This window comes from Haliaeetus albicilla, chromosome 29 (assembly GCF_947461875.1).
Source record: "Haliaeetus albicilla chromosome 29, bHalAlb1.1, whole genome shotgun sequence".
In the NCBI taxonomy this organism is placed as follows: domain Eukaryota; kingdom Metazoa; phylum Chordata; class Aves; order Accipitriformes; family Accipitridae; genus Haliaeetus; species Haliaeetus albicilla.
In genome coordinates, this window is record NC_091511.1 from 5,556,871 (window position 1) to 5,574,168 (window position 17,298).

Here is a 17,298-nt window from a genome sequence, read left to right on the forward strand (position 1 = left end):
CAAGAGCAGAGAGGAATTATTTAATAGGGAAAATGCATTTTATTACATTTATGAATGAACTATAAAAGATAATTAAGTATTTTTTAATGCTGATAGGCATATTTAGTCTAAATTGATGCAATAATCTGATTTTTCCCCCCCCTCCTGTGATGAAAACTCACTTCTTGAAAAAAATGGGGACAAGATTTTATTTTTAAGGGGTTTTTAGGGCAAATTGGGGGTGATTTATGGTGCAGGTTGTGAGGTTTAATGTTATTACTTTAAAAAAAAATATAAAATATATATAATATATTAAAATACTTTAAATATCTATTAGAAAAATATAGAAATATAGAAATATATAATATAGTATATATAAATATATATTTATATATTTTTTAATATATATATATATAAAATTAAGATATTTAAATTCAGGGCTCTAAGTTACAGTGCAGCTCCAAGAGTTGAATCATTTGCCTGGGGATGGTGATAAATATCACGAAAAATCACCTTTTTTGCCCTTTGTTTTGCTCTTCAGGGCAGTACCAAAGGTGAAAAAATATAAAGAAATTAAATTAAAAGTTCTTATTTTGTGAAGGGGGTGTTTACACCTAAAAATGGCTGATTTTGGGCCCGCAGGTGGCAGCTGCGCTTGTTTATTTTTCAGCCCAGAATTGCCCAAAATAGCCTGGGTTTGGTTTCGAAAACAGCAAGAAAGGAGAAGTGTTTTTTTTTTTTTTTCCTAATTCCCCTTTTTTTATTTTTAATGATTTTTTTGCATGAAGAATGAATCAAACCCAACCAGGCGAAACGGGCCTGAAAAACAGCACCTGTTTGGGCTCAAAAATAACCTTTTTTTGGCAAGCGGTGGGGGTAAACAGAAACTTTGGGTTGAATTCAGGCAGTTTCAGACAAAGTCATTTCCCTGAAAGGGGCTTTATTATTTTAGCTTTTTTTAAGCTGAGCACTTAACAGGAATTTTGTTGCCATAGATGATAATAATAGATTTTTTTTTTAAATAGCTTTTTTAAAAAAAACCCAGCTTTTTTAAAAAACAATTTTAAAAAAAGATTTTAAAAAATAGATTTAAAAAAGGTTTTAAAAAATCTCTCTATATTTTAATATATAAAATAAATACATTTAATATAAGATAATGTAGATATAAAAGCGCATTTTTATATTGCAATATATATTTTAATATCTTATAATATAGAGAGATTTAATCTCATTTCTTTTCTATGGTCATATTTAATATAAAATATACAGTAGATAGATATATATCTTATGATATGTTATATGATCTATTATATATTATATAGATACAATTCTATAGAATATTATGATTATAAGATATATCTCTTTTATATTAGATTAAAATAGATATATTTATATTAGACAGATGATTCACCTAATCTATGATGTATATATAAGATATATTTAATAGCTACCTATTCTATGATATATATTATATATAAGATACATTTCATAGATATATAGGGGCCTAATCTATGGAGAGAGAGATTAAAGCTCTAGGTATTTTATATATTATATTATATTATATTAATCACATAAATAATATGATTTTTTATGTGGCCTTAAACGTTTAATATAGCTCTATAATATATATGGAATATCTGATATCTATAATATAATATAATATAATATGATATAAGTAATAATTACCCACCAGGCAATTAATTAAACTCTTGGAGTGGGGCCAGAGATTGACTAGAGGGGTGGGTAACTAATTCAAATAATTAGGTTAATTAATTAGAGGTTGAGGGGTGAGTGACTGCACAGCTGTGGGCATTAATGGCATTAATTAAGGGCATTGGCTTAATTGGCTTGATCGTGACTGCAGTCCCAGTGCTGGTACTGGTCTGGTACTGGTTCCAGTTGGTACTGGTCCAGTCCTGGTCCTGGAGAGGCAGCTATGGGATGCTGGTACTGGTCCGGTACTGGTACCAGACCTGTAAAAGCTGCTATGGGGCACCAGTACTATTCCAGTACTGGTTCCAGTTGGTACTGGTCCAGTAAAAGCAGCTGTGGGGTGCCGGTACTGGTCCAGTACTGGTACCAGCTAGTACTGGTCCCATAGAAGCAGCTGTGGGGCAGCTATGGGGTGCTGGTACTGGTCCAGTACTGGTACCGCTGGTACTGGTCCTGTAGAAGCAGCTGTGGGGTGCTGGTACTGGTCCAGTACTGGTACCAGCTGGTACTGGTACCAGCTAGTACTGGTCCCGTAGAAGCAGCTGTGGGTGCTGGTACCAGCTGGTACTGGTCCCATAGAAGCAGCTATGGGGCAGCTATGGGGTGCCGGTACTGGTCTGGTACTGGTACCAGCTGGTACTGGTCCAGTAGAAGCAGCTATGGGGCAGCCATGGGGTGCCAGTACTGGTACCAGTCCTGTAGAAGCAGCTATGGGTGCTGGTACTGGTCCAGTACTGGTACTGGTCCAGTAGAAGCAGCTATGGGGCAGCTATGGGGTTCCGGTACTGGTCCAGTACTGATACCAGCTGGTACTGGTCCAGTAGAAGCAGCTATGGGGCAGCCGTGGGGTGCTGGTACTGGTCCGGTACTGGTACCAGCTGGTACTGGTCCAGTAGAAGCAGCTGTGGGGCAGCTACGGGGTGCCGGTACTGGTACCAGTCCTGTAGAAGCAGCTATGGGGCAGCTGTGGGGTGCTGGTACTGGTCCAGTACTGGTATCAGCTGGTACTGGTCCAGTAGAAGCAGCTATGGGGCAGCTATGGGGTGCCGGTACTGGTCTGGTACTGGTACCAGCTGGTACTGGTCCAGTAGAAGCAGCTATGGGGCAGTTACGGGGTGCCGGTACTGGTCTGGTACTGGTACCAGTTGTTACTGGTCCAGTAGAAGCAGCTATGGGGCAGCTGTGGGGTGCTGGTACTGGTCTGGTACTGGTACCAGCTGGTACTGGTCCAGTAGAAGCAGCTATGGGGCAGCCGTGGGGTGCCGGTACTGGTACCAGTCCTGTAGAAGCAGCTATGGGTGCTGGTACTGGTCCAGTACTGGTACTGGTCCAGTAGAAGCAGCTATGGGGCAGCTATGGGGTGCCGGTACTGGTCCGGTACTGGTACCAGCTGGTACTGGTCCAGTAGAAGCAGCTATGGGTGCTGGTACTGGTCCAGTACTGGTACTGGTCCAGTAGAAGCAGCTATGGGGCAGCTGTGGGTGCTGGTACTGGTCCGGTACTGGTACCAGTTGTTACTGGTCCAGTAGAAGCAGCTATGGGGCAGCTATGGGGTTCCGGTACTGGTCCAGTACTGATACCAGCTGGTACTGGTCCAGTAGAAGCAGCTATGGGGCAGCCGTGGGGTGCTGGTACTGGTCCGGTACTGGTACCAGCTGGTACTGGTCCAGTAGAAGCAGCTATGGGGCAGCTACGAGGTGCCGGTACTGGTACCAGTCCTGTAGAAGCAGCTATGGGGCAGCTGTGGGGTGCTGGTACTGGTCCGGTGCTGGTACTGGTCCTGTAGAACCAGCTATGGGGCAGGTGTGGGTGCTGGTACTGGTCCGCTACTGGTCCGGTGCTGGTACTGGTCCCCTAGAAGCAGCAGTGGGGCAGCTGCGGGGTGTCGGTACTGGTACCAGCTGGTACTGGTCCAGTAGATGCAGCTGTGGGGCAGCTGTGGGGTACTGGTACTGGTCCAGTACTGGTACCAGTTGGTACTGGTTCCGTAGAAGGAGCAGTGGGGCAGCTGTGGGGTGTCGGTACTGGTCCGGTACTGGTACCAGCTGGTACTGGTCCAGTAGAAGTAGCTATGGGGCTGCCGTGGGGTGCCGGTACTGGTCCGGTACTGGTACCCATCCCGTAGTAGCAGCTATGGGGTGGTGGTACTGGTTCCAGCCTATACTGGTCCAGTAGCAGCAGCTATGGGGCAGCTGTGGGGTGCCGGTACTGGTCCGGTACTGGTTCCAGCCTATACTGGTCCAGTAGCAGCAGCTATGGGGCAGCTGTGGGGTGCCGGTACTGGTCCGGTACTGGTACCACTCCTCTAGAAGCAGCTATGGGGTGCTGGTACTGGTCCAGTACTGGTACCAGCTGGTACTGGTCCAGTAGAAACAGCTATGGGGCAGCTGTGGGGTGCTGGTACTGGTCCGGTACTGGTACCACTCCACTAGAAGCAGCTGTGGGGTGCCGATACTGGTCCGTTACTGGTACGCATCCCGTAGAAGCAGCTATGGGGTGCCGGTACTGGTCCAGTGCTGGTACTGGTCCAGTAGAAGCAGCTTTGGGGTAGCCGTGGGGTGCCGGTACTGGTCCGGTACTGGTACCAGTCCCATAGAAGCTATGGGGCTGCCGTGCAGTGCCAGTACTGGTACCAGTTGGTACTGGTCTTGTACTGGTCCTGCAGAAGCGGCTATAGGGCAGCTCTGGGGTGCCAGCACGGTCCCAGTTTGGGACAGCTGAGGGGTCCAGTACCTGTACCAGCTAGTGCTGGTCCAGTACTGGTGTATACTGGTCCTGCAGAAGCTGCTGTGGGGTGGTGGTACTGGTCTGGTACTGGTCCCGCCAAAGTGGTTCTGAGGCAGCTGTGGGCTGCCAATACTGGCCCAGTATGGTGCAGCTGGGGGGTCCAGTACTGGTACTGGTCCGGTACTGGTGCAGGGCAACTGGTACTGGTCCGGTACTGGTACATACTGCTACGGGGCAACTGGTACTGGCCTAGGGCAGTTGGTACTGGTCTGGTACTGGTATGTACTGGTATAGGGCATCTGGTACTGGTCCAGTACTGGTATGTACTGGTACAGAGCAGCTGGTACTGGTCCAGTACTGGTGTGTACTGGTCCAGGGCAGCTGGTACTGGTCCAGTACTGGTCCAGGACAACTGGTACTGGTCCGATACTGGTCCCAGTCCTGCAGGAGTGGCTGTGGGGTGCTGGTAGTAACCCAGTATGGGGCAACTGGGTGGTCCGGTACTGGTACTGGGCTGGTACTGGTCCTGGTCCTACAGAAACGGCTCTGGGGTGGCTGTGGGGTGTGGTACTGGTCTGGTACTGGTCTGGTACTGGTCCGGTAGGACCAGCTATGGGGCTGTAGGAGGAATTCCCATGGGCACGGGGGCTTTCACCAAAATGGGGGGGTTTGCACCAAAATATGGGGATTTTGCACCAAAATGGGGGGGGTTGCACCAAAATATGGAGGTTTTGCAGCAAAATAGGGGTTTTTTTGCACCAAAATAGGGGTTTTTGCACCTGCACAGGTGATTTTTGCACGGAAATAGGGGTTTTTTGCACATGCACAAACCATTTTTGCACCAAAATATCATTTTTTGCACATGCACAGGTAGATTTTGCACCAAAATAGGGGCTCTTTGCACCAAAATGGAGGATTTTGCTCATGCAAAGGTGAATTTTTGCACCAAAATAGGGTTTTTGCACCAAAATTGGGGCTTTTTGGACATGCACAGGTGGATTTTGCACCAAAATAGGGGCTCTTTGCCCAGAAATGGGAGGTTTTGCTCATGCACAGTCCATTTTTGCACCAAAATACATTTTTTTGCACATGCACAGGTGAATTTTGCACCAAAATCAGGGTTCTTTGCCCAGAAATGGGGGGTTTTGCTCATGCACAGGTGATTTTTGCACCAAAATTGGGGCTTTTTGCACATGCACAGGTGGATTTTGCACCAAAATAGGGGCTCTTTGCACTGAAATGGGGCATTTTGCTCATGCACAGGTGAATTTTTGCACCAAAATAGGGTTTTTGCACCAAAATTGGGGCTTTTTGCACATGCACAGGTGGATTTTGCACCAAAATAGGGGCTCTTTGCACTGAAATGGGGCATTTTGCTCATGCACAGGTGAATTTTTGCATCAAAATCGGGTTTTTTTGCACCTGCACAGGTGGATTTTGCTCACGCGTCGGCCATTTTTGCACCAAAATACGTTTTTTTGTACATGCACAGGTGAATTTTGCACGGAAATAGGGGTTCTTTGCCCAGAAATGGGGGGGTTTTGCTCACTCACAGGCCATTTTTCCACCAAAATATCATTTTTTGTACATGCACGGGTGAATTTTACACCAAAATCGGGTCTCTTTGCACATGCACAGGTGGATTTTGCTCATGCGCCGGCCATTTTTGCACCAAAATTGGGGTTTTTTGCACCTGCACAGGTGGATTTTGCTCATGCGCCGGCCATTTTTGCACCAAAATCGGGGGTTTTTGCACCTGCACAGGTGGATTTTGCTCACGCGTCGGCCATTTTTGCACCAAAATACGTTTTTTTGTACATGCACAGGTGAATTTTGCACGGAAATAGGGGTTCTTTGCCCAGAAATGGGGGGGTTTTGCTCACTCACAGGCCATTTTTCCACCAAAATATCATTTTTTGTACATGCACGGGTGAATTTTACACCAAAATCGGGTCTCTTTGCACATGCACAGGTGGATTTTGCTCATGCGCCGGCCATTTTTGCACCAAAATTGGGGTTTTTTGCACCTGCACAGGTGGATTTTGCTCATGCGCCGGCCATTTTTGCACCAAAATCGGGGGTTTTTGCACCTGCACAGGTGGATTTTGCTCACGCGTCGGCCATTTTTGCACCAAAATACGTTTTTTTGTACATGCACAGGTGAATTTTGCACGGAAATAGGGGTTCTTTGCCCAGAAATGGGGGTGTTTTGCTCACTCACAGGCCATTTTTCCACCAAAATATCATTTTTTGTACATGCACGGGTGAATTTTACACCAAAATCGGGTCTCTTTGCACATGCACAGGTGGATTTTGCTCATGCGCCGGCCATTTTTGCACCAAAATCGGGGTTTTTTGCACCTGCACAGGTGGATTTTGCTCATGCGCCGGCCATTTTTGCACCAAAATCGGGGTTTTTTGCACCTGCACAGGTGGATTTTGCTCATGCGCCGGCCATTTTTGCACCAAAATCGGGGGTTTTTGCACCTGCACAGGTGGATTTTGCACTGAAATAGGGTTTTTTGCACCTGCCCAAGTGCTTTTTGCACCAAAATCGGGTCTTTTTGCACAACCCCGACCCCTTCCTCCCCCTCCCCTAACTCCTCTTCTTCCTCCCTCCTCCCCCCCCAGAGGGTTCCCGCGCTCCCAACCTCTTCCCACTGGTTTCCTGCGGGACGCCCGCCACCCAAGACCTCTACTCGGTGGGTTGCGTCGCGGTGGGCTTCCTCCCCGACGATCTCACCTTCGGCTGGAGCACCTACGCCAACGAAAGCGTCACCAGGGGCGTCACCGTCTTCCCGTCCGTCCTCACCGCCGGCCGTTACACGGCTTCCAGCCGCCTCAGCCTCCCCTTCGCCGACGGCAAAACCCAGCAGCCGTTCTACTGCCGGGCCAAGCATCCCAAGGGAAGCCGCTACGTAGAGGTGTCCAATCCCGGTGAGTGTCCCGGCTCGGGTCGGCGGCGGGATTGGCTCCTTCTCCGGAGCATCCCGGTGCTGCTGCGTCCTTCCCTGAGCATCCCGGTGCTGCATCCTGGTGCTGCTGCATCCTTCCCCAAGCATCCCGGTGTTGCATCCCGGTGTCGCATCCTCCCCGGAGCATCCCGGTGCTGCTGCATCCTTTCCTGAGCATCCCGGTGCTGCTGCATCCCGGTGTTGCATCCTCCCCGGAGCATCCCAGTGCTGCTGCGTCCTTCCCTGAGCATCCCGGTGCTGCATCCCGGTGCTGCTGCATCCTTCCCCAAGCATCCCGGTGTTGCATCCTCCCCAGAGCATCCCAGTGCTGATGCATCCTTCCCCGAGCATCCAGGTGTTGCATCCCGGTGTCGCATCCCGGTGTCGCATCCTCCCCGGAGCATCCCGGTGCTGCTGCATCCTTTCCTGAGCATCCCGGTGCTCCATCCTGGTGCTGCTGCATCCCGGTGTTGCATCCTCCCCAGAGCATCCCGGTGCTGCTGCATCCTTCCCCAAGCATCCTAGTGTTGCATCCCAGTGTTGCATCCCAGTGTTGCATCCTCCCCGGAGCATCCCAGTGCTGTTGCATCTCCATGCTGCTGCATCCCGGTGTTGCATCCTCCCTGGAGCATCCCAGTGTTGCATCCCGGTGTTGCATCCTTCCCAGAGCATCCCAGTGCTGATGCATCCTTCCCCAAGCATCCCGGTGTTGCATCCCAGTGTTGCATCCCGGTGTTGCATCCTCCCCGGAGCATCCCGGTGCTGCTGCATCCCGGTGTTGCATCCTCCCTGGAGCATCCCGGTGCTGCTGCATCCTTCCCCAAGCATCCCGGTGTTGCATCCCGGTGTTGCATCCTCCCCGGAGCATCCCGGTGCTGTTGCATCTCCGTGCTGTTGCATCCCGGTGTTGCATCCTCCCCAGAGCATCCCAGCATTCCATCCTCCCCAGAGCATCCCGGTGCTACTGCATCCTTCCCTGAGCATCCCGGTGTTGCATCCCGGTGTTGCATCCTCCCCGGTGCATCCCAGCATTGCATCCTCCCCCGGAGCAACCCGGCGTTGCGCCCCAGCGCTGCAGCTGCCTCCCGGCGCTTCTGCATCCCGCCGTTGCATCCCCCTCCAGCTACATCTTCACCCGGCATCCCGGCTCTGCATCCCACCCCCATCCCGGTGCCCCCCTGGCGCACCCCACCACGCCCCCGGGTGCCATTTTGGGATTCTCCACCCCCTCACCCCTTCTCCATCCCCCCGTTCCGCCGCCAGGTCCCAACTCCGTGACCTCCACCATCACCATCCACCCGCCGTCCCACGAGGATTTCGAAGGTCCCTACCGAAATTCCAGCATCCTTTGCCAAGTCCGCGGATCCCGGCAGCTGCCCGCCGCCGTCCGGTGGCTGAAAAACGGGGTTTTGCTAAAAGACGGAATCACCACCGAAGGTTCGGTGGCCGACAGCAAAAGGGCTTACATCACCAACAGCTGGGCAACCGTTACCGAAGCCGAATGGGATGCCGGCACCGTCTTCACTTGCCAAGTGGACGAAGACGTGAGGAACACCAGCAAAGCTCTGGAATGCGGCTGTAAGTGAGGTCAACCGCGGCAGCGGTAGGGTTGGGAGACGTATTTTTGGGTGTGGGGGGGGCAACCATCTCCCAAAACGATCAACCGCGCCCTTTTCCAGATGACCACGGCAACAACAACGAAGAGATCACGGTGCAGGTTGTCCCGCCCGTCTTCGCCGATATCTTCAAGGATAAAGTGGCCAAGTTGACGTGCAAGGTGACCAACCTACCGGGTGTGGAAGGGTTGGTCATCTCTTGGTGGAAGGAGAACGGCGGGAAGTTGGACATCAAGATGTTGCCTCAAGTCTTGCAACCCAACGGGTTCTTCAGCGTCGACGGCATAGCCACCGTCTACGCCGACGAGTGGGATAAAGGCGAGATCTATACGTGCAAGGTCAGCCACCCCGAGCTCCTCTTCCCCGCCGAAGTCAAGTTGCAGAAGACGCCCAGTAAGTCCGAGGGCGTTGGGTTGGGAGAAGCGTCGGCGGGTTGCAAAAAAACCGGGAAAACGGGCGCCGGTGCATCGCGATTGCGATTTGCGGGGGGGAAACGGGCGCAAGCGCCGTTTCTTTTCGCAAAGGCGAGGAGCGATTGCGTCACCGTTGGTGGCGTTTTTTTGGGAAGGGAGGGTGAAGCCAGGGAGAGGAGGAGGCGATCGGGCCGTTGAGTTTTGCAAAATCGAGGTGCAATTCCACCGTTTTGTTTTGCAAAGCCAAGGGATGAAATCGCCCCCTTTATTTGCAAAATCAAGGGCAAGAAGATGCAATTGCCTCGTTTATTTGCAAAATCAAGGGAAAAAGGATGCAATTGCCCTTTTTATTTGCAAAACTGAGGCAAGGAGATGCAATCCCCTCAATTATTTGCAAAATCAAGGGAAGCACGCTGCAATTGCCCCCTTTATTTGCAGAATTGAGGGAAGGAGGATGCAATTGCCCTTTTTATTTGCAAAACCGAGGCAAGGAGATGCAGTCCCCTCAATTATTTGCAAAATCAAGGGAAGCACGATGCAATTGCCCCCTTTATTTGCAAAATCAAGGGCAAGGAGATGCAATCCCCTCATTTATTTGCAAAAAAACAAGGGAAGAAGGATGCAATCACCCTGTTTATTTGCAAAATTGAGGGCAAGGAGTTGCAATCACCTCAATTATTTGCAAAATTGAGGGAAAGAGATGCAATTCCCTCATTTATTTGCAAAATCAAGAGAAGCACCATGCAGTTGCCCCCTTTATTTGCAAAATCAAGGGCAAGGAGATGCAATCCCCTCATTTATTTGCAAAAAACAAGGGAAGCACGATGCAGTTGCCCCCTTTATTTGCAAAATCAAGGGCAAGGAGATGCAATCCCCTCAATTATTTGCAAAAAAACAAGGGAAGAAGGATGCAATCGCCCCATTTATTTGCAAAATCAAGGGCAAGGAGTTGCAATCCCCTCAATTATTTGCAAAATCAAGGGAAGCACGCTGCAATTGCCCCCTTTATTTGCAGAATTGAGGGAAGGAGGATGCAATTGCCCTTTTTATTTGCAAAACCGAGGCAAGGAGATGCAATCCCCTCAATTATTTGCAAAATCAAGGGAAGCATGTTGCAATTGCCCTGTTTATTTGCAAAATCAAGGGCAAGGAGATGCAATCCCCTCATTTATTTGCAAAAAAACAAGGGAAGAAGGATGCAATCACCCTGTTTATTTGCAAAATTGAGGGCAAGGAGTTGCAATCACCCCGATTATTTGCAAAATCGAGGGAAAGAGATGCAATTCCCTCATTTATTTGCAAAATCAAGGGAAGCACGATGCAGTTGCCCCCTTTATTTGCAAAATCAAGGGCAAGGAGATGCAATCCCCTCATTTATTTGCAAAATCAAGAGAAGCACCATGCAGTTGCCCCCTTTATTTGCAAAATCAAGGGCAAGGAGATGCAATCCCCTCATTTATTTGCAAAAAACAAGGGAAGCACGATGCAGTTGCCCCCTTTATTTGCAAAATCAAGGGCAAGGAGATGCAATCCCCTCATTTATTTGCAAAAACCAAGGGAAGCACGATGCAATCGCCCAGTTTATTTGCAAAATTGAGGGCAACAGGGCTGCAATCACCCTCTTTCGCGATCGCACCGCCGCTTTGCCAACCGCCCCCCTCTTCCCCCCTTCTCTTTGCAGGCCGCAACGCCAAAGCCCCCTCCATCTACATCTTCTCCCCTCCGTCCGAACAACTCACCATGCAGGAATCCGCCACCATCACTTGCTTGGTGAAAGGCTTCAACCCTCCGGATCTTTTCGTCCGTTGGCTCCGCAACGGCGAACCTTTGCCCACCGGCGATTACATCACCATGCCGCCCGTCGCCGAATCGCAACCGGCCGTCTCTTACTTCACCTACAGTTCCTTGACGGTCAGCGGCGAGGATTGGCGAGCCGGCAACATCTTCACTTGCTTGGTCGGTCATGAGCAAATCCCTCTGCAGGTGGCGCAGAAATCGGTGGATAAAGCTTCGGGTAAACCCACCTCCGTCAACGTATCCCTGGTGCTCTCCGACGCCGCCAGCGCCTGCTACTAAATTCCCTCCCCCCGCCCCCCTCCGATGTCATTTGGAAAGTCCTCCCCCTTCCAAAAAAAACCCAAACAACCCCCAAAACCACACACAAAAAAATAGCAATAAAAATCGAATTTTTATGGAAAAGACGCGCCACCGCGCCCGATCTTTGCGTTGGGGATGGTGTCTGGGGGGGGGGAGAGTTTCGGCACTGCATTCCCGGGCCGGGTCGCAACAATTCTGGGGGGGTCTTGGGGTTGTTTTTTTTGAGGGAAAAAGGGATGAGAGGGGGCAGGGTGGCTTGTTTTGGGGCTTGGCTCCTCGGCGGTGTTGCAGCCTCTACCTCTTGCATCCTGCTGCTGCATCCTCTTGCAAGCATCCTTCTCTTGCAAGCATCATCTTTGTGCAAGAATCCTCCTTTTGCAAGTGTCCTCCTCTTGCAAGCATCCTCTTCTTGCAAGCATCCTCTTCTTGCAAGCATCCTCTTCTTGCAAGCATTCTCTTCTTGCAAGCATCCTCCTCTTGCAAGCAACCCCCTCTGGCATCCTCTTGCTGCATCCCCTTGCAAGCATCCGCTTCTTGCTGCATCCCCTTTCTGCAACCTCTTGCAAGTACCCTCTTCTTGCAAGTGTTCCCCTCTTGCATGCTGCTGCTGTAGCAGCATCTTGCAAGCATCCTCCTCTTGCAAGCATCCGCTTCTTGCTGCATCCCTTTGCTGCATCCTCTTGCTGCAACCTTTTGCAAGCGTCCGCCTCTTGCATCCTGCTGCAGCATCTTGCAAGCGTCCTCCTCGTGCAAGCATCCTCTTCTTGCCAGCACCCTCCTCTTGCAAGTGTTTCCCTCTTGCATGCTGCTGCAGCAACATCTTGCAAGCATCGTCCTCTTGCAAGCGTCCGCTTCTTGCTGCATCTTCTTGCTGCACCCCCTTGCTGCATCCTTTTGCTGCAACCTCTTGCAAGCATTCACCTCTTGCATCCTGCTGCAGCAGCATCTTGCAAGCGTCCTCCTTGTGCAAGCATCCTCTTCTTGCAAGCATCTTCCTCTTGCAAGTGTTCCCCTCTTGCATGCTGCTGCAGCAACATCTTGCAAGCATCCTCCTCTTGCAAGCATCTGCTTCTTGCTGCATCCTCTTGCTGCAACCTTTTGCAAGCATCCACCTCTTGCATCCTGCTGCAACATCAGCTTACAAGCACCCTCCTCTCGCAAACATCCACCTCTTGCTGCATCTTCTTGCTGCACCCCCTTGCTGCACCCCCTTGCTGCAACCTCTTGCAAGCGTCCGCCTCTTGCATCCCGCTGTACCCTCCTCCTGCCGCATCTTCTTGCTGCACCCTCCTTTGCAGCCTCCTCCCACTCCGTCCGGCTGCACCACCATTTGCCGCAACCTCTTGCAGCATCCCCTGCGCCATCGGCTGCAGCAGCCTTTGCCACGCCATCCTCTTGCTGCATCCCCGTGCACCGTCCCCTTGCACCATCCCCTTGCATGCACCACCCTCTTGCACCATCATTTGCACCCTCCTCTTGCATGCACCGCCCTCTTGCGCTGTCACTTGCATCCTCCTCTTGCATGCACCATGCTCTTACACCATCATTTGCACCGTCCCCTTGCATGCACCACCCTCTTGCACCATCATTTGCACCCTCCTCTTGCTGCAACCTCTTGCACCATCATTTGCACCATCCCCTTGCACCCTTTGCAAGAAGCTGCGGCTGCACCCCTTTCCCCCCCCCCCAAAATCCTGCAAAATTTGCAAAGCAGGCACTCACCCTCCCCTTTTTTGGGGGGTGGGGGTGGGAAGGGGAAATCCACCTTGCATAGGTGTGTCTGCCACCATTTTGGGTCTAAAAGTGGCGATTTAGGGGACGAGGCTGAGAAATTGGGTGGGAGGCTGCTGCGTGCAAGGGGGGTCACCCTCTGCTTTTGGAGGGGGCATGCACCCTGGATTTTGGGGGGGGTGCACCCCCGATTTTGGGGTATAACCCCAGGATTTTCGGGGTGTACCCCAGATTTTGGGGTGTAACCCCTGGATTTTGGGGGTACACCCCAGATTTTGGGGGGTACACCCCAGCTTTTGAGGTGTAACCCCTGGATTTGGGGGTACGCACCCCAGATTTTGGGGTGCATGCACCCTGACCCCCCCCCTTGCTTGCTAAACAGCCCCCGGCCCCCGAATGCAGTGCTCCCCCCTCCCCTGGTTCCCTCCACGCCCCAAAAACCCTTCCCGGCTTTGTGCGTAGCCAAAATCCCCCCAAATCAACCCAAAAATGGTGTGTTCCCCCCCTCCCTTTGCACCCCCGGGTGCTGCACCCAAGGGTGCTCCCCTCGGTTGGGTGATGGTGCTAACCCCCTCCTCTTGTGTCCCCCCCCCCAAAAAAGCCTTCCTCGACGGCTTCACGGAAGCGGAGGAGGACGACCTCAACAACCTGTGGGCGACGGCCTCGACCTTCATCGTCCTCTTCATCCTCAGCCTCTTCTACAGTGCCACGGTCACCTTGATCAAGGTACCACCCAGCCTTCTCCCAAATCCTTGATTTTTTTCCCCCTTTTTGGCAAATACCAATTTTTTCCATGCTATACTTGGAAAAAACCCCTATTTTTCCCCAAAGCCTTGCAAATAATCTCTACTTTTCCTCCCATTCTTGCAAAAAATCCCTATTTCCCCCATCCATGCAAAAAATCCCTATTTTTCCACCCTATCCTTGCAGAAAATCCTTAATTTTCCCCAAAGCCTTGCAAAAAATCCCTACTTTTCCCCCATCCTTGCAGAAAATCCCTTTTTCCCCTATCCTTGCAAAAAATCCTTATTTTCCCCAGATCCTTGCAAAAAATCCCTACTTTTCCTCCCATCCTTGAAAAAAAATCCCTATTTTTCCACCCCTTCCTTGCAGAAAAATCCCTATTTTTCCACCCCATCCTTGCAGAAAATCCCTATTTTCCCCAAAGCCTTGCAAAATATCCCTATGTTTCCCCATCCTTGTAAAAACTCCCCATTTTCCCCCCAACCCTGCCAAAAAATCCCTATTTCTCCCATCCTTGCAAAAAAAAAAAAAAAAATCCCTTTTCCCTCATCCTTGCAAAAATCCCTATTTTTTCTCCATCTTTGCAAAATATCCCCCTTTTTCCACCCATCTTCACAAAAAAAATTCCCTTTCCCCCCCATACTTCCAAAAGTCCCCTTTGTCCCCATCCTTGCCAAAACCTGTTTCCCCCCATCCTTGCCAAAACTCCCTATTTTTCCACCCTATTCTTGCAGAAAATCCCTATTTTCCCCAAATCCTTGCAAAAACTCCCCACTTTTCCCCCATCCTTGCCAAAAAAATCCCCCTTTTTTCCCTCATCCTTGCAAATAATGCCTACTTTTCTTCCCATCCTTGCAAAAAATCCCTATTTTTCCCCAAAGCCTTGAAAAAAATCCCTACTTTTCCCCATCCTTGTAAAAACTCCCGATTTCCCCCAACCCTGCCAAAAAAAATCCCCCTTTTCCCTCATCCTTGCAAAATATCCCTATTTTTTCCCCATCGTCATTAAAAAAAACCCTTTTCCCTCATACCTCCAAAAATCCCCTTCCCCCCATCCTTGCCAAAATCCCTGTTTCCCCCCATCCTTGCCAAAAATCCCTATTTTCCCCCCCATCCTTGCAGGAAATCCCTATTTTTCCCCCATCCTTGCCCCATCCCCTTTTCCCCTCATCCTTGCAAAAATCCCTATTTTTTCTCCATCTTTGCAAAATATCCCTTTTCCCCCATCTTTCAAAAACTCCCCCTTTTTCCCCATCATCACAAAAAAAATCCCCTTCTCCGCCATACTCCCAAAAATCCCCTTTCCCCCCAGTCCTTGCCAAAAAATCCCTATTTTTCCTGATATCCTTGCAAAATATCCCTATTTTTCCCCATCCTTGCCAAAAAAATCCCTAATTTTTCCCTATCCTTGCAAAAAACCCTATTTATTCTAACCCATTTCACTAAAATCCCTGTTTTTCTCCCCTTCCTTCCAAAAAAACCCCTATTTTCCCCCATCCTTCAAAAATCCCTATTTTTTTTGCTATCCTTGCCAAAAAAATCCCCCTTTTTCCTTCATCCTTGCAAAAATCCCTATTTTTCCTCCATTTTTGCAAAATACCTGAATTTTTCCCCTCTCCTTGCAAAAAAAATAAATCCCTTTACCCCCCTCATCCTTGAAAAAATCCCCTTTCCCCAATCTTTGCAAAATATCCCTATTTTTCCCTAATTCTTGCAAAAACTCCTTATTTTTCCCCCATCTTCACAAAATAATCCCTTTTTCCTCCCATAATTCCAGACATCCCTTTTCCCCCATTCTTGCCAAAATCCATTTTCCCCATCCTTCAAAAATCCCTAATTTCCCCCCATCCTTGCAAAAAATTCCCTATTTTTCCCCCATCCTTGCTAAAAAAATCCCTTTTCCCACATCCTTGCAAAAATCCCTATTTTCCCCTCCATTTTTGCAAAATACCCTATTTTTTCCCCCATTCTTGCCAAAATAATCCCTTTTCCCCCTTTATCCTTGCAAAAATCCCCATTTCCCCCCATCTTTGCGAAATAGCTCTATTTTTTCTTAATTCTTGCAAAAACTCCCTATTTTCCCCATCTTCACAAAAAAATCCCTTTTTGCCCCATACTTCCAAAAAAATTCCCCCTTTTCCCCCATTCTTGCCAAAATCCCTGTTTCCTGCCATTCTTGCCAAAAAAATCCCTATTTTTTCCCCATATCCTTGCAAAATAGCCCCATTTTTCCTCATCCTTGCCAAAAAATCCCTAATTTTTCCCCATCTTTGCAAAAATCCCTATTTGTTCCAACTAATTTCACTAAAATCCCTAGTTTTCTCCCCTTCCTTCCAAAAAATCCATGTTTCCCCCATCCTCCAAAAGTCCCTATTTTTCCCCATCCTTGCCAAAAAAATCCTATTTTTTCTCCCATATCCTTGCAAAATATCCCTATTTTTCCCCATCCTTGTGAAAAAACACTATTTTTCCCCCATCCTTGCAATAAAACCCCATTTTCCCCCATCTTCTCTAAAATTCCTATTTTTTTCCTCATCCTTGCAAAAACCCTATTTTTCTCTCCCCCAGTTACATAAAAATCCCTATTTTTCCTCTATCCTTGGAAAAACCCCTATTTATTCCCCAATCCTTGCAAAAATCCCTATTTCCCCCCCATCCTTCCAAAAGTCCCTATTCCCCCCCCCCATTTTTGCTAAAATCCCTAATTCCTCCCCGCCTTTTTCACTAAAATCCCTTTATTTCCCCCATCCTTACCAAAACTCTTTTTTTTCCCCCATTCCTGGAATTTTTTCCATCAATCCTGTCTCTTTACAGGATTTTTTTGCTCAGACCCACCTTGCCACATCCCATCACCCCTAATTACACAAATAACTCACTAATTCCCCTTTTTTCCCCCATTCCAGGTGAAATAATCCAGCTCCCGATGCATTTCTCCGCCCGAAACCGCCGCCTCATCCCCTCCGTTGACGGATATTGCTGGAATTTTTCGGGATTCTCCGACCCCACTTGTATTCCCCCCTCCCCCTTGTAAATATTCTCCATCCTGAAAATAAAATTTTCCAATTTTCCCTAATTTTCCACATTATTTTCTCTGGGATTACACAATTCAAGGGGGGGGGACCCCATTTTGCAGCCCTAGAAGGGTTCAACCCCAGCACCCACTTTTGGGGGGGGCTAGGTAGGGGGAGGAAATATTTAGGGGTGGAGGGGTCACAATGGGGACCCATTTTGGGGGGGTCGCAATGGGGGCGCGTGCTCCTAGGAGTTGGTTTTGGGGGGGTCTCAATGGGGCACATCCTCCTACAAGTCGGTTTTGGGGGGGCC

The 17,298-nt window shown here is 49.4% G+C and overlaps 1 gene segment (V, D, J or C); it reads left to right on the top strand.

The window, feature by feature from the left end:
• The window catches only part of LOC104322995 (Ig mu chain C region-like), a 44,682-nt gene extending 27,640 nt beyond the window's left edge, over nt 1–17,042 (top strand). Inside the window, 6 exon segments of the C gene segment in view lie at nt 7,051–7,356; nt 8,637–8,951; nt 9,053–9,382; nt 11,084–11,416; nt 13,832–13,956; nt 16,878–17,042. Of these exon segments, the coding sequence occupies nt 7,051–7,356; nt 8,637–8,951; nt 9,053–9,382; nt 11,084–11,416; nt 13,832–13,956; nt 16,878–16,886 (1,418 nt within the window).
• Nucleotides 17,043–17,298: the final 256 nt, after the last annotated feature.